A 19240-nucleotide genomic window follows, 5' to 3' on the forward strand; every position below is an offset into this window, starting at 1 on the left:
TTCAGCTTACGCTGGCTCCAGCGAACCTAGGCAATTAGATAAAGAAACAGTTGAGACTCTTTTAAATCTAGTACTGAAATATAACCACTTTGAGTTCGAGGACAAGCATTATTTGCAAATCAGTGGAACCGCCATGGGAACGAAGATGGCGCCAAATTATGCAAATATCTTTATGGCATCTTTAGAAATACCCTTCCTCGCAAACTCGGCCGTAAAACCAATATTTTATAAGCGATTCCTGGATGACATTTTCTTTGTGTGGGCCGACAATGAACAAAGTCTCTTAGACTTCATTTCCAATTTCAATTCTCTACACCCGTCAATTTGCTTTACGCACAACTTCTCGCAAGATAGTATTCACTTCCTCGACGTCACTCTGTCACTGAGTTGCGGTCGCATTTCCACGTCCCTATACAAAAAGCCGACAGATCGTCAGCAATATCTGCATTTTTATAGTAGCCACCCCCATCACTGCAAAACAGGCATTCCCTACTCCCAGGCCCACAGATACAGAAGAGTCTGTTCCGAATCTGCGCAATTTGAGCGACACGCGGAGGAACTGAAATCTGTTCTCATACGCCAAAAATATCCTCCAAAGATAGTAGACGATGCCATTGAACGCGCCGGCAGCTTAGATCGAGCACAGATAATGGGAGAAAAGGTTAGCAATACCAATACACAATCAGATCCAAACTTGGTCCTCACATACACCACCGGTGCTCCGCGGGTCAATGCCATTCTCACCCGCCATTTTAATATCATGAAACAGAGCATCCGACTCGCTACTATCTTCAAGCAGCCGCCTCGGGTTGTGTATAGAAGAAACAAAAATTTAAGGGATTTGTTAGTCAGGGCGAGGACACAGAAGTCAAACACGCCCAAGGGCTGTCGACCGTGTGGGAAACCTCGTAGCAAGGTATGCCGTCACATGATAACAGCAGACACGGCTGAAGCATCGAACTCGCCCTTCGTATATAAAATTACCGAAAATCTTCACTGTGATTCCAGTAACGTCGTGTACAAAATTCGATGCGAGGTGTGTAAGCAGGAATATATCGGCCAAACAGAGACCCTTTCCGCCTGCGGTTTAACAATCACCGCGCGCATGTGAAAAGTCTCCCCAATTTACCCTTCTCCAGGCACGTTCGGCTGCCAGATCACTCCTTTGAACGCGTGAGCGTTGTGCTTTTGCAATCTGGTTTCCAACACACCCGTGCACGAGAGCAGAGAGAATCTTTTTTCATCCATAAATTTGGAACGCACACTAAAGGAATTAATGAGAGTCCGGGGTGGCTGACGTGCCTCCGGGATATGCCGTGAAAGTGCATGGGAAACGCGAATACATGCTCTGTACTCTAAAATTGAGACGCTGGCTATTCACTGCTTGCTCACCCCTCCGCATGCGCATCAAGGGGGCCAGCGGAAAACCAATAAACTCAGTTTCCTGGACCCTGCCACTGAAATGGTCATTCTGAGTGACCTATTGCCCTTCTTGAAATACGCACGTGCTGACTTGATGTCAGTTGTCTGTTAAACGTTCAAAAACTGGACCACAAGGAGGCTATTTAACTCGGCTCCCTAAATCTAAGCCCATGGGCGCACTTGCTTTGCGAATCCCACGCATATATTCTTTTTTGGAACTATATTATATATTTTTTTTCGCACCGTAGCTGGACCACAGAGTTGCCGGAACGGGCCGTGCCTTGTATATGTGTACTGTGACACTGTGTTTCTTTCCACAAGTTGCCGCTCTTCTGTCTTCCTTCTGGGCCCCTTCTCTATTGTGCCCCCCGCCACCCGATTCAACTTGCCCTCTCTCCCGCTACAACGGCAGCCCACGCACTGGTGCTGCGGAGCGACCGCTTATATACCAGCCACGGATCCCACACAGCTCCAGGTGCCCCACCACATTCACCGCGAACTTCTCATTAAACCTCTCCCTAAAAACATGCACCCCACCTACCATGAACCCCGCCGCAGAGCTCGCGCACGGGCGCTCCACAAACACTATGGCACGGAACCGGATGCTGTGTGGGTGGATGCCGCATGCACAGGTGAGGACGCGGTTGTTGCCATCGCGAACCCCTCCCTACAACCGATTACCACCCTTCACATATCCCCAACTGCCGCTTCGGAGGAGGCTGAAGAGGCTGCCATTGCCCTAGCTATTACGCGCACGGAGGTCCGGTATATATTATCAGACTCTAAAACTGCGATACTAAATTTTGCTCGCGGGAGAGTTCACGTCCCTGCATTTCGCATACTGAACTCTCTCGCTGCATACCCGCCCCGCCACATGGAGCTCATATGGGTGCCTGCCCACTCTGGGAATCCTGGAAACGAGGCTGTCAACGCTTTAGCCCGAGGTTTTCTCAACCGGGCAGCGGCGGCCTCCGATCCAGGGTTCTCACGGGAGCGCATGCATTCATTCACTGAATTGACGCAAGCCTGCAAAACTGAGCGTCGGCTCTACCCCCCACCCCATCCCTCCCTCGACAATTATCACCAGACACTTTGGAGGCGGCTCCAAACACGCACCTTACCCTCCCCTTATATACGCTCGCGCTATCACAACGTCCACACCGACCCCTCCTGTACCCTCTGCCACCACCCCAAAGCCACTCTCGATCACATTCTTTTCCTCTGCCCGGCGGATCCTCCCCCGCGGGGCCTGGAGCACCTTACTACTTGGGAGGCTTGGGAGACCCTACTGCGCTCCGAGGACCCGGCCAAGCAAGCCATCGCCACAGGCCGGGCTGCCAGCGTCATGAGCCTCCGGGACATGAACGTTTGAGTGCAGTGGGGCCGTGCGGGGGCCCAAGGACCTGCGTGTCCGCAACTCCCCTGTGTGCAATAAAGTTATCACCACCACCACCATCTCCCTCCTTGCCTCGGGTGCACGGGAACCTAGCTGCCGCTACTTCCCGCCCCCCTCACTCTCCGACTTACGTCCTCCTGTGTGCTTTTTTCTTTTTCTTTCCTTTTTCTTTCTTTTCCCTATTTTTTTTCTCACTGACCTCCTTGCTCTACATACATGTGACTCCGCCTTCCTCTTTCCCGGCATAGCTGCCAAAGGCCGCTGTAAATCTGCCAAGGCGCCGAAAATCAATCACTGTCACAACTGTTCCTCTCAGTTTGATGTATGTAAGAACGACCGGGCACCCGGTCTGGTGTCTTCATTACCAGGGCCGAACTGCCATTTTTTTGTAAACCCTGATGAAGATCGGTCCACCGATCGAAACTGTCGAAATTAAATACTTGTTCTGTTTACCTTGTAGCACCACTCAAGTTCTTTACGTTTGAAAGGTAGCCTGAAGAATCCTTCTTTGCCTACTATATATATATATATATATATATATATATATATATATATATATATATATATATATATATATATAGTAGGCAAAGAAGGATTCTTATATATATATATATATATATATATATATATATATATATATATATATATATATATATATATATATATATATATATATATATATAGGGAACAGACAACAGCGCACGCATGCGCAAACAACACGTGAAATTATTGAAGCGGCGAAGATGGCTAGTTTGGGGAACGCTTGCGTTAGCGCGCCTCCAATCTTTCAGAAAATGAATGTGATTTTTTAAACGTGACAGAGATGGTGACTTGATGGAGATAGCATTTTAATCTTGCAGTTAAGTTTTTTTTTTTGGCTACCCATGGTCGCATTTTTTATCTTCGATATCATCTTAACTTGCCATTACACATGTCTCGTTGCTGTCGCTTTGTTCAAAACCAGTACATATGCGCATGCGTGCGCTGCTGTCTATTCCCTATATATACGTGTATCGCTTCGTAGAATAAAAAACAATAGTTTGAAGTCAACGCTGTGTCCGCGTCGTACCTCTGTCTCTCGTCCCTTTTCGTGCGCTAAAAACAGAAAAGTCAGGAAAGGCTAGTTGTGTCCGAGTCGTACCTCTGTGTCTTGTCCCTTTTCGTGCGCTAAAAACAGAAAGGTCAAGAAAGGCTAGTTCCCTGAGAAACCTATACAGCCTCTACTACGCACTTTCTCGTGTTTTATGCCTATACTACGCCCACGGGAGTGACCTTTCACATACTTTTGCTTCCATTTGAGCTTTATTTTTGCACAGGTAATGTTTTAAGTGTTCGAAGGCTATTACAAGATATTTGTATTTAAGAGGTGCCTATTTTAATGCATCAAATATTCACACGCCCTTAATCAAAACAGTGAATTCTTGGATTTATTATCTTAAAAAAGTATGTCCTGAGCACAATTTCGTTGGTGAGGAAATTCCTCATGAGAGAGTGGCACAACTGCTATTCAGAAAGAATCTTTTCAAATGTTTAAAAACAAGATTGGCCCAATATTTAGCCTTTTGCGCACAAATGTATTATAGAGCGAAGGTGTATGCTCGATTCAACATGTAAATTTTATACAAATATTTCCACAGGTATATGTCACACTAGTGCTTATAGAAATGCTGATACATTAGTTGAAATAAAATGCAGGAATTAATTAGGCATGGTGGATTTTACGTTTGACTCAAGACTCAAATTACTCCTGTATGTTAGTTATAGCAAGTTCTTTCTGTGTTAATAATAAGCTTCCAACTGCCATCACTTGACTTATTTTGCAGCCCTAAATACAATAAAATGCTAACACCCCTACATTGCATGCCGTACGTCATTCAAGTAATAAAATACCAAGAATAGACAAGGAATACTCACTAAAAAACTGGCATTTATTTAGTGCTCTGATGAAACAGACATAGGAAAGCTAACTTACTGAAAAATAAAGTGCTCTAAAAAAGTACCCATCTGTAAAAGAAAAGAAGATGCGAATAGAGTAAAACTAAGAGCCTCCAGGATGGGCCATGTATACCAGAACCTAGAAGCAACAATACATGAGTGGATCTAACAGAACAAGTTCATAGTACCAAAAGACAATAAAAAAAATAAACAACACAGTACTTACAGAAATTAGATCATTCAGAGATCTGTAGTGTATTAATAATTATTACAATGAAGATACATATTCTCTAGGGGCATGCAAACAGTAATTTTTTTATATCAAAACAAATGTTGAATATTTTTCTAATAACAGAAAGCCACATATAACAAAGCAACTCGCTGATTTTACCGACTTCATTATATCTATGTTTAACTGCATTTTTATTTTTTCTCAGCTATAGGGCTCTTGCATTGCCCAGGGGGCGCTGCGAAAATGGCGCTAAAAAGCGCCCTCTGCCCTGAACTGGGTAGTACAAAGCTCGGTCGTCTGCTTCGGAAAGCATGTTTACAATATGGACCCGCCACTTTCGGTTGTGTTGTACCACGGCTTGCAGCAAATAGAGGGCGCTGAAGATTGTTTCAGGGGTGCCACGCTGCGTAAAGGCAATAAATTATGCAACGCCGAATACGTGTACGCCGTTCAAGAAATAAGCGGTGAAGTTTTAGCGCGGTGTCAATCGCAAGTGAAGCGAGTCGCGTACGAAGTTCAACTTCAGGTAAGGTTCGCACGCTGCTAGATTCAGGCGCACAAACGCGAGGAAATGCTTGTTAAAAATAAATTCACAGCAGCGATAAGCAGACATCATGCGTACGGAACTGCTCGAGCGCGCGACGGTACGCGCAGTGACTGCAGCGGTCTTTCGACATGCCGCGAAACGGCGGGCCTCCTGCAATCTTTGCTGACTCCATGCCGCTAGACAGGTAGTTATGCCTGCACTATAGTAGCGGCCATCTGTCCCTTTAGCAACTGATAAATAAATGATGCAATGCATATGAGCTTGCAGTAACGTACGTGCGAATCGCGCTGCTCGCTTGATGTAGCTTTTAATGACAGCGCTCGAACATCGATGTGCTGCACTGAGCACGTGTTGGAGGGCGAGTTGGTTATGCATGATTAGAACGATTGTCTCGTGTGTCCTTCCAACGTCCGTTTTTTTTTTTGGCACCTTCGTTGTAAAGATGTGCTGCAATCAATACTACCTTGCTGTGCTGCCCCAACGTGCTGACTTGAGGGCAAGGATGAGCACATTTAACTCTCTGACCTGTGTTGCTCGTAGAGGGGTCGTGAATTGTCACCGAATCATCCCGACCATCTGTGCTCATTTGCACACACCTGGTCAGTTCCCCACTTCGCACCGGTCGAATTGTTAATTGTCGCTGTGGCCGGGTCTCGAATCGTGAATCACTAGTCATGCCTGCTGCTATGTCAGTCGGCCGTCGGGACTTTAGGTGCAAAAGACCGAATTTTAGAACGCAGAGAATCAAGCAAGCTTCAAGGCAGGCGAAGCAGTCAGCATGGCGCGAAGTTTCGCTTACCTAGCGCGCCCGACGCTCCGCTTCGTGAGGCCTTGAAGGAAAACGGTAGAATCTGACGTTGGGATTCAGGCCTTCTTGTTCATGGCAGCCCACGACGTTGAAGTAACGACGGTGGCGCTTTTTCGAGGCTGAGCTAGGTCTGTTCGGATCGGCGTCGCCGATTCCTTCTGCTTCCAGCATTACGTCCCACGGAGAATCCGTTTTCGTTAAGCGATAGGCTGCGGCTAGCTCGCAGAGTGGTCTGTGAGAAGTGACGAGCCTTTTCGCACTAGCAACAGGGCAGAAAAAAGTGCGAATCGACGCAAAACTCAGGCTGGAAACGTGCTTCGCCACAGCCAGGGCTCAATACTACCGAAGCAGGTACTACCCAGATAACGTTTCGCGCGCCGCCACCAGGCGCCGCTACTATACCTCAAACTCCAGAGCAAGGCGCCCATAATGGCTTTTTGTGGGTCAGTTCGCACGTTCTCATAATTCCTTTTGCTCTGTGTTCTATAACATGCTGAGAAAAGATCTACAGCAAATATGACGACTCCAAAAAAGTGTTTCAGGGACCATTTAAGAGGAAGCTTTAGCTCGGGGGCTCCTATCTAAATACATGGGAAAGGAGAAATCGTTTTTCTCGACTACATCACAAAATTTCATGAGGTTTATTGTATTTAATAGAAATAGAATGTAGGGACAGTTGGTAGTGAATTTCTTATTTAGACAGTCAATCGTTTAATAAAAATTGTTGAAAATCACAAATGTCCAGAAAACGTAACTACGAAGTTTATAACTGTGTAACTGAGCAATAAAGAAACGATATCACAATTCTGTGAAATGCATCGAATAGGGCATCTAAAACGGACAAGATTGGTCTATTAAACAAGGCTTTCAAATATACCTTTAATATGACAGTAGGGATATTGCAGAATCATCATAAACAATGGAAGAAGTTAACGAAATATAGAAATTGATACATCAAATTTCTCCGCTTTGATGATCTACTGTATACAGTTTACAGAACTACGATATCTATTCTAGGTACAGAGCTACACATATATAAACTTGTTTAAATTTCTTTTCAAATCTTTGTAAATTCCTGTTATAACACTCAAGCCTTAAATCAATATTCTGATTCTAGCAGTCACTAGAATTTAACTCCTTCCCTCAAATTAAACAAATTTTGTTGTATGTGGTTATCTCAGAAAAGTGTTCCAGCATTTAACATGTATTTGAATAGGCAGCATCAGAGTTGGGCCCGAGCTAAATCTTCCTCTTAGGAGCACGTGGAGACACTTGTGCTACCTGATACAGTAGGAGACAGTGCAACATGCTAAACTTTGTAGATTTATATTTCAGACTCTTGTTCAACATGGTTGTTGACCAACCCGAAAGTATCATATTGCTGCGATCTCTTATGTCTACTCAAGTGATGAGACTGTGTAAGGGACTTTGAGCAGAAGGTACAACTGTATGGCCGGTCACCTGTATGAATGCGCTGGTGTGTGAATGCGCTCGATACGCGCGTAAGACAGCGCGTGTCGAGGACATTATTGTCGTACAGGGAAGCCCAAGCGACATAGGTCATCTGCGTGAAATCTTTACACCGGTGAAATTGCGGGCACAAAAAGACCTTGCAGCCACGGAATGACGGGCCTGTGCGGGAGTTGCTCAGCTGTGTAGCTTTGCTGAAATGGCTTCTCGCCTCATGTGTTTCCTGAGGCTGCTCTTTTGCGAGAAGCTCTGAGCGCATGAGGGGCACTGATATGGCTTCTCGCCTGTGTGGGTGCGCAGGTGGGCTTTTAGGTAGGCCTGTTGTGAGAAGCTCTGAGAGCATGAAGGACACTCAAATGGCTTCTCGCCTGTGTGGGTGCGCAGGTGGTCTTTGAGGTGGCACTTTCGTGAGAAGGTCTGGGGGCATGAAGGGCACTTAAATGGCTTCTCTCCTGTGTGGGTACGCAGGTGAACGTTTAAATCATATCTGTTTGGAAAGCCCCGAGAGCATGAACGGCACTGATATGGTTTGTCAGCTGTGTGAGTGAGCAGGTGGGCGTTCAGGTGACCCTTGTGTGAGAAGCTCCGAGAGCATGAAGGGCACTGATATGGCTTCTTGTCTGTGTGTGTGCGCAGGTGGGCTTTTAGATAGGCCTGTTGTGAGAAGCTCTGAGAGCATGACGGGCACTCAAATGGCTTCTCACCTGTGTGGGTATGCAGGTGGGCTTTCAGATGACTCTTCTGTGAGAAGCTCCGAGAGCATGAATGGCACTGATATGGCTTTTCGCCTGTGTGGGTGCGCAAGTGAACGTTTAAGTTGTACCTGTTTGACAAGCTCCTATGGCATGAAGGGCACTGAAATGGCTTCTCGCAAGTATGGACACTGGCATGTGCTTCCAGATGAAACAGTTCATCAGCCTCATAGTCACATAGGTGACATCTGTAGAGACATCCTTGCTTTGAGTTGTCACACTTGGCAGTTGACAGAGAAATGGAAGGCCTCGATTCTGCACAAATAAAACAAAAGTAAGTAAGAGTTATTATGAAATTCCAAAAAAGAACACAGATGCTAAATTTATTGACAAGCTCTTTTCTTTATTTCGGAGATCAGGTTGATTTTTAGTATGATTAAACAAAGAACTCGTTAAGGTCCTTTTAATTTACTCAATATTACGGCATTTCAATGTTTCATGACCCTGTTTGTGAAGTAGACTTATGAAAAGTATTTTACAGAAAAGTGAAAAAAGTCATAAAGTGAGAGAATGTGGAGTGTCTGACAAATCTCTCATTCATATGAGTCTCAGAGAACACATTAAAAAAATGCTTTGACCAAGCTTGCTTTCTCATCCTCAATCAGACCTTGAGGCCTGGAGGCTATATTTGTCACTTGCAAAACTTATGATTCGCTGACACAACAAACTTGTCCCATACGAGACTTCATCAGCGGGTTTTTTCTTGGCCACACGCTGAACTTTGGCAACGTTTTCATAAGTTGAGATTGCAAGGAGCCGGCTAAGAAATACTGTAGTTTTCCCCATATAACCCGCAAACACATACAACACGCATCCTCTTCCAGAACAACTCGGAAATAAAAATAAATTGCGCGTGTAACCCACGAAAATAACTGCGTAAAACTCTCAGTTGTTTACAGAAACCGTAACCATTCGGGATAAATTATTTGTTCATGTCATATCTTCAGCCAGTGACTCTGCTTTACTGTTTTCGGAGATGGGAGCTGGGCCCTTGAGCACGGCTTATCGTGATCCAAGTTCTATGTTGCCAGCGTAATGTGCACTATTCGCAAACTGCTCAACGCGAAATGGCGACCCGTGCAGAGGAGGAGAGTGACTGACAATGCAGCAGGGAAGAAGGGAGTGTGAAAACAGTGCACTACCCCAGGAGACAACGAAAGTGTGAGTAGCTGAGAACCTTGCCTTGAAGTGTGGCTTTGTGGCAGCGCATGCTGTGCTACCACGGAGCCATACTTCAAATAGAAATTCCAGTAATCTGCACCCCAATTCTGACTTTACTGTACAATTTTTACTACGTTTGGTGCGGCTTATAGGTACTAAAATACGGCAATTTCTTTTTGAGTGCACTTTGCTCCTAGTGTCCTACCATCACAAAATAGTGGCAAATGATTGCTGGAACTGACAAGTAATAGCACAAACAAACCGCCCCCTTGGCGAAGCGTGATGCATTTAACGCACGAACAGGTGAATGTATTGTAGTGTTTGTGAAGGGAGGCACTGAGAATCGTCGGTGGCTTTGAAGGAACGACACACACACTAGTTCCACACCGCACCCGATTTACCCCTCGGTTGCAGCAAGGATGTTTATATATATATATATATATATATATATATATATATATATATATATATATATATATATATATATATATATATATATATATATATATTTATATATACATTGGGGCGCCCACTGGGGCCATCCTACAGAACAAAGCACGTACTATAATATACAACAGATATAAGAAAACATAATCTAGGCAGCTGGATAAAAACAAGGGAAGCATGTGTACACGGTGACGGAAGCCGCAGTTGGTCTTTTGGAGCGGCTTTCGGAGCAGGAAAAATTGAAGTTTTTAGCAGAAATATATGCTTCTGCAGCAGAAAAATATGCTGTTTGGAGCAAGAAAAGAACGCTTTTGAGCAGTAACTTACTGCTCCGGTGCAAAGAGGAAGCACTGTATAAGTTTGTACTTTCTGAAACATTGCATTCAATATGTATTATGCTAACATGCCAGTATTTTTTTCTCCAACTTGCTCTGCAAGTGTTTTGTTATTATAGAAGAGGATTAATATAAGCGCGAACTTAATAGTAATTCACAGTTAATTCTGCCTTTAAATAAAGAGTTAAACATTCCGCACTCACGCTGTCCTCCGCTTTGTTATTTATTTCATCTGCTAATAGTTCTATTATAGCATTTCATCCGCTAAACAATTAAGTTGAATGCGCATAGCCACCCTATTCATTATTAATATGGCGCGAGCACTGTATCCTCACAGATTAAAAATACTGCGTAAGGATAAGCTCATGCACTTAAAACTCATGCTAGCCAAAGCGAATGTCTTCTAGGGTGTTCTAAACAAATCACTGGCACACTCCCTGTTTGGCACTCCCGCGATGTTAATAAATAACAGGGTGGCTGTATTTCAAAGACACTATATATCACTACAATTGAAATTACTAGCTGAGCAAGTTGGTAGTTGATCAGACGCATGACTAAGCAGTGCACATACATATGTAACAGTAACAATGATATTTTATTTGCCCTCATAGTAATAGACTGAACAGCGTCTGTGTTGCGTGACTTATGCGCCCGTGACTACTTGCTTGTCCCGTTTTCAAATTTTTTGTGCATGTCGGGGCTACCTAGTCGTGATATAATGCGCCTTACGCACTTGTAAATATACCACTAAACAACCACGAAAAAGGTGCATTGAGAAGCTGTGCCCTCACAGTAGCACGTCAGCATAATTACATCACATAATTATAATTGCTATAACAATTATACGTCACTCGATGAGAAATTCTACTGTCGTTGTCGGCGTCGCCGTGAAGTTCTGCATAATGTCCAAATGCGATAGGATGGCACCCCCGTGCCGTAATGCTGTAGTGTGACGCAAACCATGCCAGGGTGAGTAGCGAAGGTTGGTTTCTTGATGCGTTGCGCCTTGTCGTGTGCTCAAGATATTTCCAATTTGGAGCAGGTCCGTGTTGGCAAGCCTGGCGCTATGGCTGCGATAGACAATTTGGCACAGCATGTAGCAGGATTTCCTTAACAGCGCAATTGGCGCAGCACTTCCATTACTGACAATCTCTTTTTCTGGTTACATTTGGGCCCGAACTCACGCTTGGTTTTTGCAAGGCTTAGATGACCAATGAGTGCGTGAAATTTTGTTGCATCTTCACACGAAGCAACACTATATGAAGGAACACCGCATGTACATGGCAGCTGGAACGGCAAGAAAAAAAACTTCACTTGACATTTACATGGCCAAAGCAGGTGAAGAGCAAACGACATTTTCACAATAACGGTGTAGTCGTTATTGTTTAAATAGTGCAGCAGTGAAGAAAGTATCACCCACGTGAATATCACCTCAATAAATAAAGACGAATTTGGTATGACTAGGGCCACATTCATCATATACTTATCCCTAAAGCCCCCGTTCGATCGCTATCACACTGACCTCTTATTGTTTCCAACATATGAATTCAAAAACACAATAACCATTTCAGATAGAAGCGAGCGCCTTTGACTCTCTAGTGCCGTTCGTCAACGACTCTCTACCCCGAGCTTCCTCTTTCTTGCCGTTCTTTCTATTCCCCTTCTCCCTTCCCCTAGCGCAGAGTACCCTACCGATTTTTTGACTGATTTTCACGATTTTCTACAAACGTACTGAGTCGTTAGAGTAGGTCCTTCTGATCATTAATTGACACATCTAAGTGCCCCGCGTAAAGCGTGTAATTTATTATAAGGTTTCAAAAATGCACATCGCTGCCGATCGCAGCACACTGCTCGGCGGAATTTTAAGCCGCCCCTACCCATATGACCGAAATCACCCATACGACGTCAGTGGGGCTAGCTATCCGATTGGCTGACAAGGGCGCGTGATCGATAATTTTTCCAACTTTATGGTAAACAAATGATTTTCGTAATAGTTGGAATGTTAGTTGATTTGTCTTTATGAAAAGAAAGTAACATAAAGAGAATGCACAAGAACAATTTTTCAGTGCACTTAAGCACTTCCGGCACACAGCAAGTGTCGTCTGCTTGTGTTACAACGTACTCCATTTTGACGAGAGCTCCGCTGTCAGAGTCGGTCTCAGTCTTTTCGCGAGCACTATGACTCGACTTTGTTGCCTTGTGGACTGCAAGGTAGCGGCTGGCAATACGTCAAGCAGCGACATCGTGTCGCTCTGCAAGACAGCGTACGAGCGAACTGGCTGCTGCGCATCGGACTGCCGCTGTCCGATCGGCGCCAGGGTTTGCGCGTTTGTGGCCGTCACTTTACACCGGAAGATTACTAACGCAATAGCGTTTCGCGAGTCCAGTATTAGGGCAAACGCAAGCGCAAGGTGACAGAGTCTGGCAGCTTGACTGTGCCGTAACGGGATGAGTTATGAGATGAGCAGAAGGGCAAATGTGAATGGTCTGCACGGTGCAGCCACCTGGTGGCACAGAGCTCAACCATACACAGTAGCAGCAACGAAGTGTATTCTTTGCTGCTGGTGTGTATTTTTCGCATGAGTGTAATCATCAACACGTTGTTTTTATAAATGTTTAAAATGTTTTACACTTGGTTAGAGCAATATTAGCGCTTTGTTTGGCTGGTTAAGCGGTGCGCCAACAAGTGTATGGAGCGTGCAGACTGATCAGGCCGCTATCGTACGTCTACGCTAATGTTCCTCCATCAGCTTGAGTTTATGCCTCCGGTCATTTGCCGAAATGACCAGCTTGCCTGTAGTTGCCGGAATACAAGACACTTTCGGAGCTACGACAGAAGGCTCGCAACGCATGCTGCTTCAATAGCTCTCGCTTGGGGTCGACGGCCAAGCGTCTAGCCGAGAGGTCTCGCGCGGGCGGGGGCGGGCTCCAAAACAACCGGAAGTGGACGATGTGACGTCGCATCGTGACGCAGAACCAGTGAAGGCGGAGCTTAGCCCCGCTCGCTCGGCGAACGAGTTGAGGATGAAAAGCATGGCTAGAGAGGAGGATAACTTCTAATCGCTTCTAGCTTCATTAATACGTAACGCTTCACTTAAATTGTGATGCGAATGCTCTACTTAAGCTGTACTCTACGCGTCTACAAAATTTATCCGAACCGTTTCAGGGGCCCTTTAAAATCCCTGCCTTCCATTTATCTCTCTGGCTTTCTCAGATAGAAGAATTTTCACAAAAAAAGCCCCACGACAGTTTCTGCGTCGCCATTACCGTATCAAACAATCTAAGTAGCAAGCTTTTCGTTGCAAAAAAGAAAAAAATTAGTACCATAAAAATTCATTGTCGGTCCCTTTAATAAGATGTTTGCTTTCACCCCTGGCCGACCGCACCTTGTTACAACAGCAGACTTTTTATGCATTTCAGTGTTGACAGGTTGGCAGTTATTTCCCTGATGCCCTAGAATGCCACACAAGTTACTGCAGACAATTTAAAATCCTAGTTCCAGTTCAGTTACCCCTACCAGATATAAGGAAATGACTAGTTTTATTTTTGCTTTGCTGTAATACAGTAAAACTTCAGTGATACGTTTCTCGAGACAAAAGAAAGAGTAACAGCCGCGAAAACTTAACAGTCCGGAAGGCCACAAATTGCCACAGCAATGTCATAAACAGCTCTGAATTGCTGCCAGTACCGTCATCAGACATCTCGGTGCTTGCACCATGACTGGGGACGGAGTGTGCACATGTGTATAACTAAGGGACACATACGATGTTCCATGAAAGTGTCCAGTTTCAACTTTAATATGCTTCACTGCAATGCTATGCACATGCTTCGTTGCATACCACAGCTTTATTGCGGTGAAGCTGAACAAATAGAAGTGGCAATGCGTCAGGGGCACTTCAGACTGCTTAAATGGGCGAACGCGAAAGCATTACGCTCCCTTTGGTGAAGTGCTTTTCTCCACGCGTTCCTTGTCTGCGCAAGCTTTCGCCTTGGTTCTAACGCGCCAAGCGTCTCAACGCGCTCCCTTGCCCGCGAAGTGTTCATAACTCGAAGGACCGCACGGCGGCTCAGCTGAGAGCAAGCTATTCGTCTTGTTTTGAGGAGCACACAATTTTGGAAGGCACGTGCAAGAACACCTGAGTCACTAGCAATGAAGAAGACACAACCGAATGAAAGAGTACAATTGCGCATCGGAACCAGGCAAAAAAAATGGCAGATAGTTTCGTTTACTGCAGGAAATTACTGCATGATGTGGTAACAGAACAAAAAATGACAGATCGTTTCGTTTGCTGCACAAGATGACTGCACGATATAGTAACAATGAAACAAAAGAGAAGTATGTCCCTCCAGCTACGGCACAGATTAAAACAAAGAATCGCAGACATTCAGTTTCTAGGTTTTATAATTCCTCTAATCGTGAATCGTCACGTGTAATAAACTTTATTCAAAGAGCAGGCGACAGCGGTCATCCCCAAGTGGGTGGCGCCCTCAGTCCAGGATGCCATGGTTTCTCGCTGCCCATCGCACTCTGTGCACCAGTCGAAGTTAGTCTACAGGGCACAAGCAGGCCAGCAGGCCCTCACACTTCTCTGGGGCAGTGGGTTGGGGGAGGGGAGGCAGTGTCACGTGTGTGCATTGTGATACCATATAGTAAAGCGAGCGCGGCGCCGAGCATTTTTTGCAGGAGAAGTCGTAGCATGTCGGCAATGTCGCATGAAACAGTGTCCTATGTGCAAACAGGTTTGTCTATAGCCTTCTGCATGCAATGGCCTACTCTCTCATCAATTTGTGGTGCAGTGGAATATACGTTCTTCTTCCGAGTTTGTAATGCACCGTAATTTCGGTGTATCGTCTGGATACGGCTTCATCTTGATCCTCCGTGACATGGACCTCCAGCACGTTAGCCTGGAGATTTTCACACGCCACAATTTTTCCCGCCAGGGGCTCGTGTCGCGGAGTACAGGCTGTGTGTATGTCCGGAAGGTGTCTGGTTCTTTCGAGTATGCCGGAGCTAATGCAAGGAACATCCACCTCCAGCAGCATTGGGTTTTGCACTGTTCTTTATATGTTTGTATCGCAATGCACACACTGCATGGAATTGTCCATCGTACGCCGGGGTGAGGGGTAGACGCACGTGGTCACACCGAACCAAGACATGGCTGCAGGAATCCATATACTGGCTGACAAATATAGACCTCTCGTGTCGGTCAGCAGGAATTACAAGAGCAAGGTCATGAAACGTGGTGGGAAGCTCCCGGATGCAGGTGAAAGCATCATGGGTGCAAGGTGGCGACGACGGCACGAATAATTATCCAGGAAGAGGCAGGGGAACGCCAAAGATGAGTTCAGCCAAAGAGCAACCTAGGTGAGCCTTTAGTGCTGATCGGATGCGCAGAAGCACAAAGGGAAGGAAAACGAGCCAATGTTCCCTTGGCTGATAGGTGGTGAGGACAGCCTTCAGTTGTCAATTAAGTTTTCTACCATGCCATTCGCGGAAGCATGATTGGCGGTTATATCAATTTGTCGTATGCCCAGGATGTTGGCAAGCGTGGTGTATAGGGCCAACTGAAACTGTGCGGTCACGGTCGGCGGTGACGACAGAAAGGCATCTGAAACACGACACGCAGCCGCTCATGAAAGCCAGAGCAACTGTCTCTGCCATAGTGTCTGTAATGGGAAACACCTGTGGCCACCGGGTGAAGCGATCCACGCATGTGAGCAGGTAACAGGCCCCACGCGATGACGGGAAAGGGCCGACAATGTCGAGGTGGACAAGGGAAAACCTCGCGTCTGGAGGCCTAAATGGGGAATTAGACATGATGGTATGGTGATGAACTTTGACATGCTGGAATTGAAAGCAGGTTCGCGCCCAATGACGGACGCCTGCATTGATGTTAGGCCAAATAAAGCGAGTGGTGACTAGGTTCTGAGTCGCACGAATACCAGGGTGGCTCATGTTGTGCAGTTAATAAAAAATTGCGCGATGAAGAGCCAAAGGCACGAGGGGTCGAGTAACATCAGTGGATGTCTCTCACGTAATAAACGAGGAAGAAAATGGAAGCGGGCGCTCAGTAAAGGACAGGGACGTAGATGAGGAACGAAATCGATGCAGCTCAGGGTCGCTGCGCTGGGTGGCTGCTAGCTCCTCCATGTCTACAGGTGGACCATCAATGGGGGAATTTTCCGGCCCATGCACCTGACAGAGATCCACTGTGAACTCGGAGATAAAGCACACTTGGCGGATCTCCCATGCAGTGCAGTTGCTGCGATTCCGATGGAAGACAAAGGCCAGGGGCTAATGGTCTGTGCCGACGCGAAAGTTCCGGCCCTCCATAAAGTGACGAAAATGCGTGATGGCGACATACACCACAAGGTGCTCTCCACTGAATGTACTGTATTTAGCTTCAAACAGCTTCACTTTTTGAGAGAAAATACTAAGAGGGTGCTACTAGATATGTGTTGCTCGAGAACTGCGCCGACTGCCATGCTCGATGCATTGGCGACGAAATAAATTGGGGCATCATGAACGGAAGGTATGAGCATGGTGGCATCTGCCAGCGCTTTCTTTGCAGTAGCGAATGCAGATGCAGAGTCCTCAGTCCACTCAAGTGGTGCAGCCGGATCTATTTTGATAGCGAGTAGGTCGGTCAAAGGGTCCAGGAAATTGGCGCACTTCGGGAGAAAGCGGCAATGAAGTAGAAGTCGGGGGTGGAAAGCCTTGAATTGCCTTCACTTTGCTGGCGACAAGCTGGATATCTTGTGGGTGACAAGGTGGGCTAAAGACTCCATGGTAGCGACGCCGAAGACGCACTTGTTCGGATTAATGACGAGACCGTAATCATCAAGTCGGCTGGAAAAGGGCGCGCAGGCGTGCTTCATGCTCGGGGCTGGGTGAGCTTGCGACAAGGAGATCATCAAGGTAGGCGAACACGAAGTCGAGACCTCGCATGGCCTGGTTGATAGTGCGCTGAAAAGTCTGTGCAGCGTTGCGAAATCCAAAAAGCATCCTCAAATACTCGAAGAGCCCGGAAAGGGTCGCAATGGCCATCTTCGGAACGTCAGCGGTTTCCACAGGAATTTGATAAGTTTCACTAAGCGAATTTTAGGTAAGATCGTGCACCCAACCGAATTACATGTGAAGTGTTGTATGTGAGGAAGTGGATAGCCCTCTGGTAAGGTGCGAGCGTTCACAGCGCCGTAATCTCCACATGGTCTCTAGTCGCCAGAATCTTTTTTGCGACCATGTGGAGTGGCGATGCCCAGTTGCTTCAGGAAGGTCGTACAACGCCGAGTTAAAGCATGTGCTCAACCTCACAGCGAGCGATGGCGAGGCGGTCTCGAGACAGTTGGCGGGGCCGAGTAAAGTCGGGAGGTCTAGTGTTCACGATGAGGTGAATGATCCAGGTCCAGATCCAGAGAGTCCTCTGGTATGCAGCTTTGTAAGATTGGGAAAATCAGCAAGGATTTTTACGTGCAGCGAGCCACGTCGGCGAGGCGGTGCAGAGTACCCCATTGATGGAGAGGCGGGCGCTGTGATCAATGAGGTGATGAGCACGTGTGTCTATCACAAGGTTCAAGAAACTGAGGAAGTCAGTGCCGAGAACAGCTAGCGGGACATCAGTGAGATTAAAAATGCAGCCAAACGTACGACGCTATGCAAGGTTATGTGTAAGAGACCGTTGACCGTATGCGTTGATGGCGTTTTTTCGCGTTTGGAGCAGCCACGTCTGTTCGTTGTGACGGCAATTTGTACAAGAGGCACGTATCACGCTAACCTGGACTCCTGTGTCGACAAAAAAGCGAGCGCCACTGATCTTGTCAGAAATGTAGAATAGGCGACATGTCCTCCGACCAGTACCACTTGCCGTTGTCAGTGACCTGTCGCAGCATTTCCCGACCAGGAGCACGGACGGGCGCCCTTGTGAGCAGAAGTGCCGAATACGCGGTGGTACCAACACACAACAGAAGATGAGCTGTCGTGTCGCGCGTCGGATGGTTGAAGCTCCGGAGAGCACGGGGGCACCATGGAGCAACCGCGGAACCGGAACTTCGACGAAGATCGGCTTGAGAAGGGCGCGAGGTCATCGAGACATCTGACTTGCGGAAAATGATAGCCGCCATCAACGTGTCAAAGGGCCAGGCAAGGTGATAACATCCGTTAAGTCCTCGGCATCGTTTGGAGATAAGGAGGACACGAGATGTAAGAAATTATTTTGTTGACTGGCGATATGCCGGAGACGGAAGTGCGCCTGACCAGCAGGAGCCAAGTGCTATAGGGCTGTTGGGCTAAAATGGTGGCAGGTTGATGTGTCGGAATACGGCCACCACAGCACCGCAGGTCGGGCGACCTCCTGGGCGTCGTCACCGGCAGGAAGAGCGGAAGAGCCGGCAGAATCCATGCCGAAGGGTTGGAGCTGCGGGTTCTTTACCGGGTAATGACATCTGTCGGAGCTAATGCGAGAAGGATCCAGCTCCGGCAGTGTTGGGTTTTGTGCTGTTATTTTTATTTTTATATTGCGCTGTACACGCTGGGCCGCCGGGAGGCATTTCTACAATTGCTAGTAGGTACGGCGGGGCGTGGCGTTTCTCGCGGCACTCGGCGTATCTGTATAGGCGCGAGTAAGAGCGGGTGCGAGAGAGAAAATCTGGGGGCCTTTGCTCCTTGAATATGTGACTCTGTCTAGGCACTACCGAGGAGGTTTCTTAGCGCGTGTTGTATGGGTTTGTCCCTCCGA

General features: G+C 46.7%; 1 protein-coding gene across 1 annotated transcript in view; it reads right to left on the bottom strand.

Annotated features, from left to right (window-relative positions):
- Positions 1-4492: 4492 nt before the first annotated feature.
- Positions 4493-19240, bottom strand: part of LOC142590505 (uncharacterized) — a 141422-nt gene continuing 126674 nt past the window's right edge. The window contains exon 5 of the mRNA XM_075702675.1: positions 4493-8817. Within this exon, the coding sequence (XP_075558790.1) occupies positions 7988-8817 (830 nt within the window). The 3' untranslated portion in view covers positions 4493-7987. The remainder of the gene's footprint in view (positions 8818-19240) is intronic.

Source organism: Dermacentor variabilis, chromosome 8 (genome assembly GCF_050947875.1).
Source record: "Dermacentor variabilis isolate Ectoservices chromosome 8, ASM5094787v1, whole genome shotgun sequence".
Taxonomy (NCBI): Eukaryota; Metazoa; Arthropoda; class Arachnida; order Ixodida; family Ixodidae; genus Dermacentor; species Dermacentor variabilis.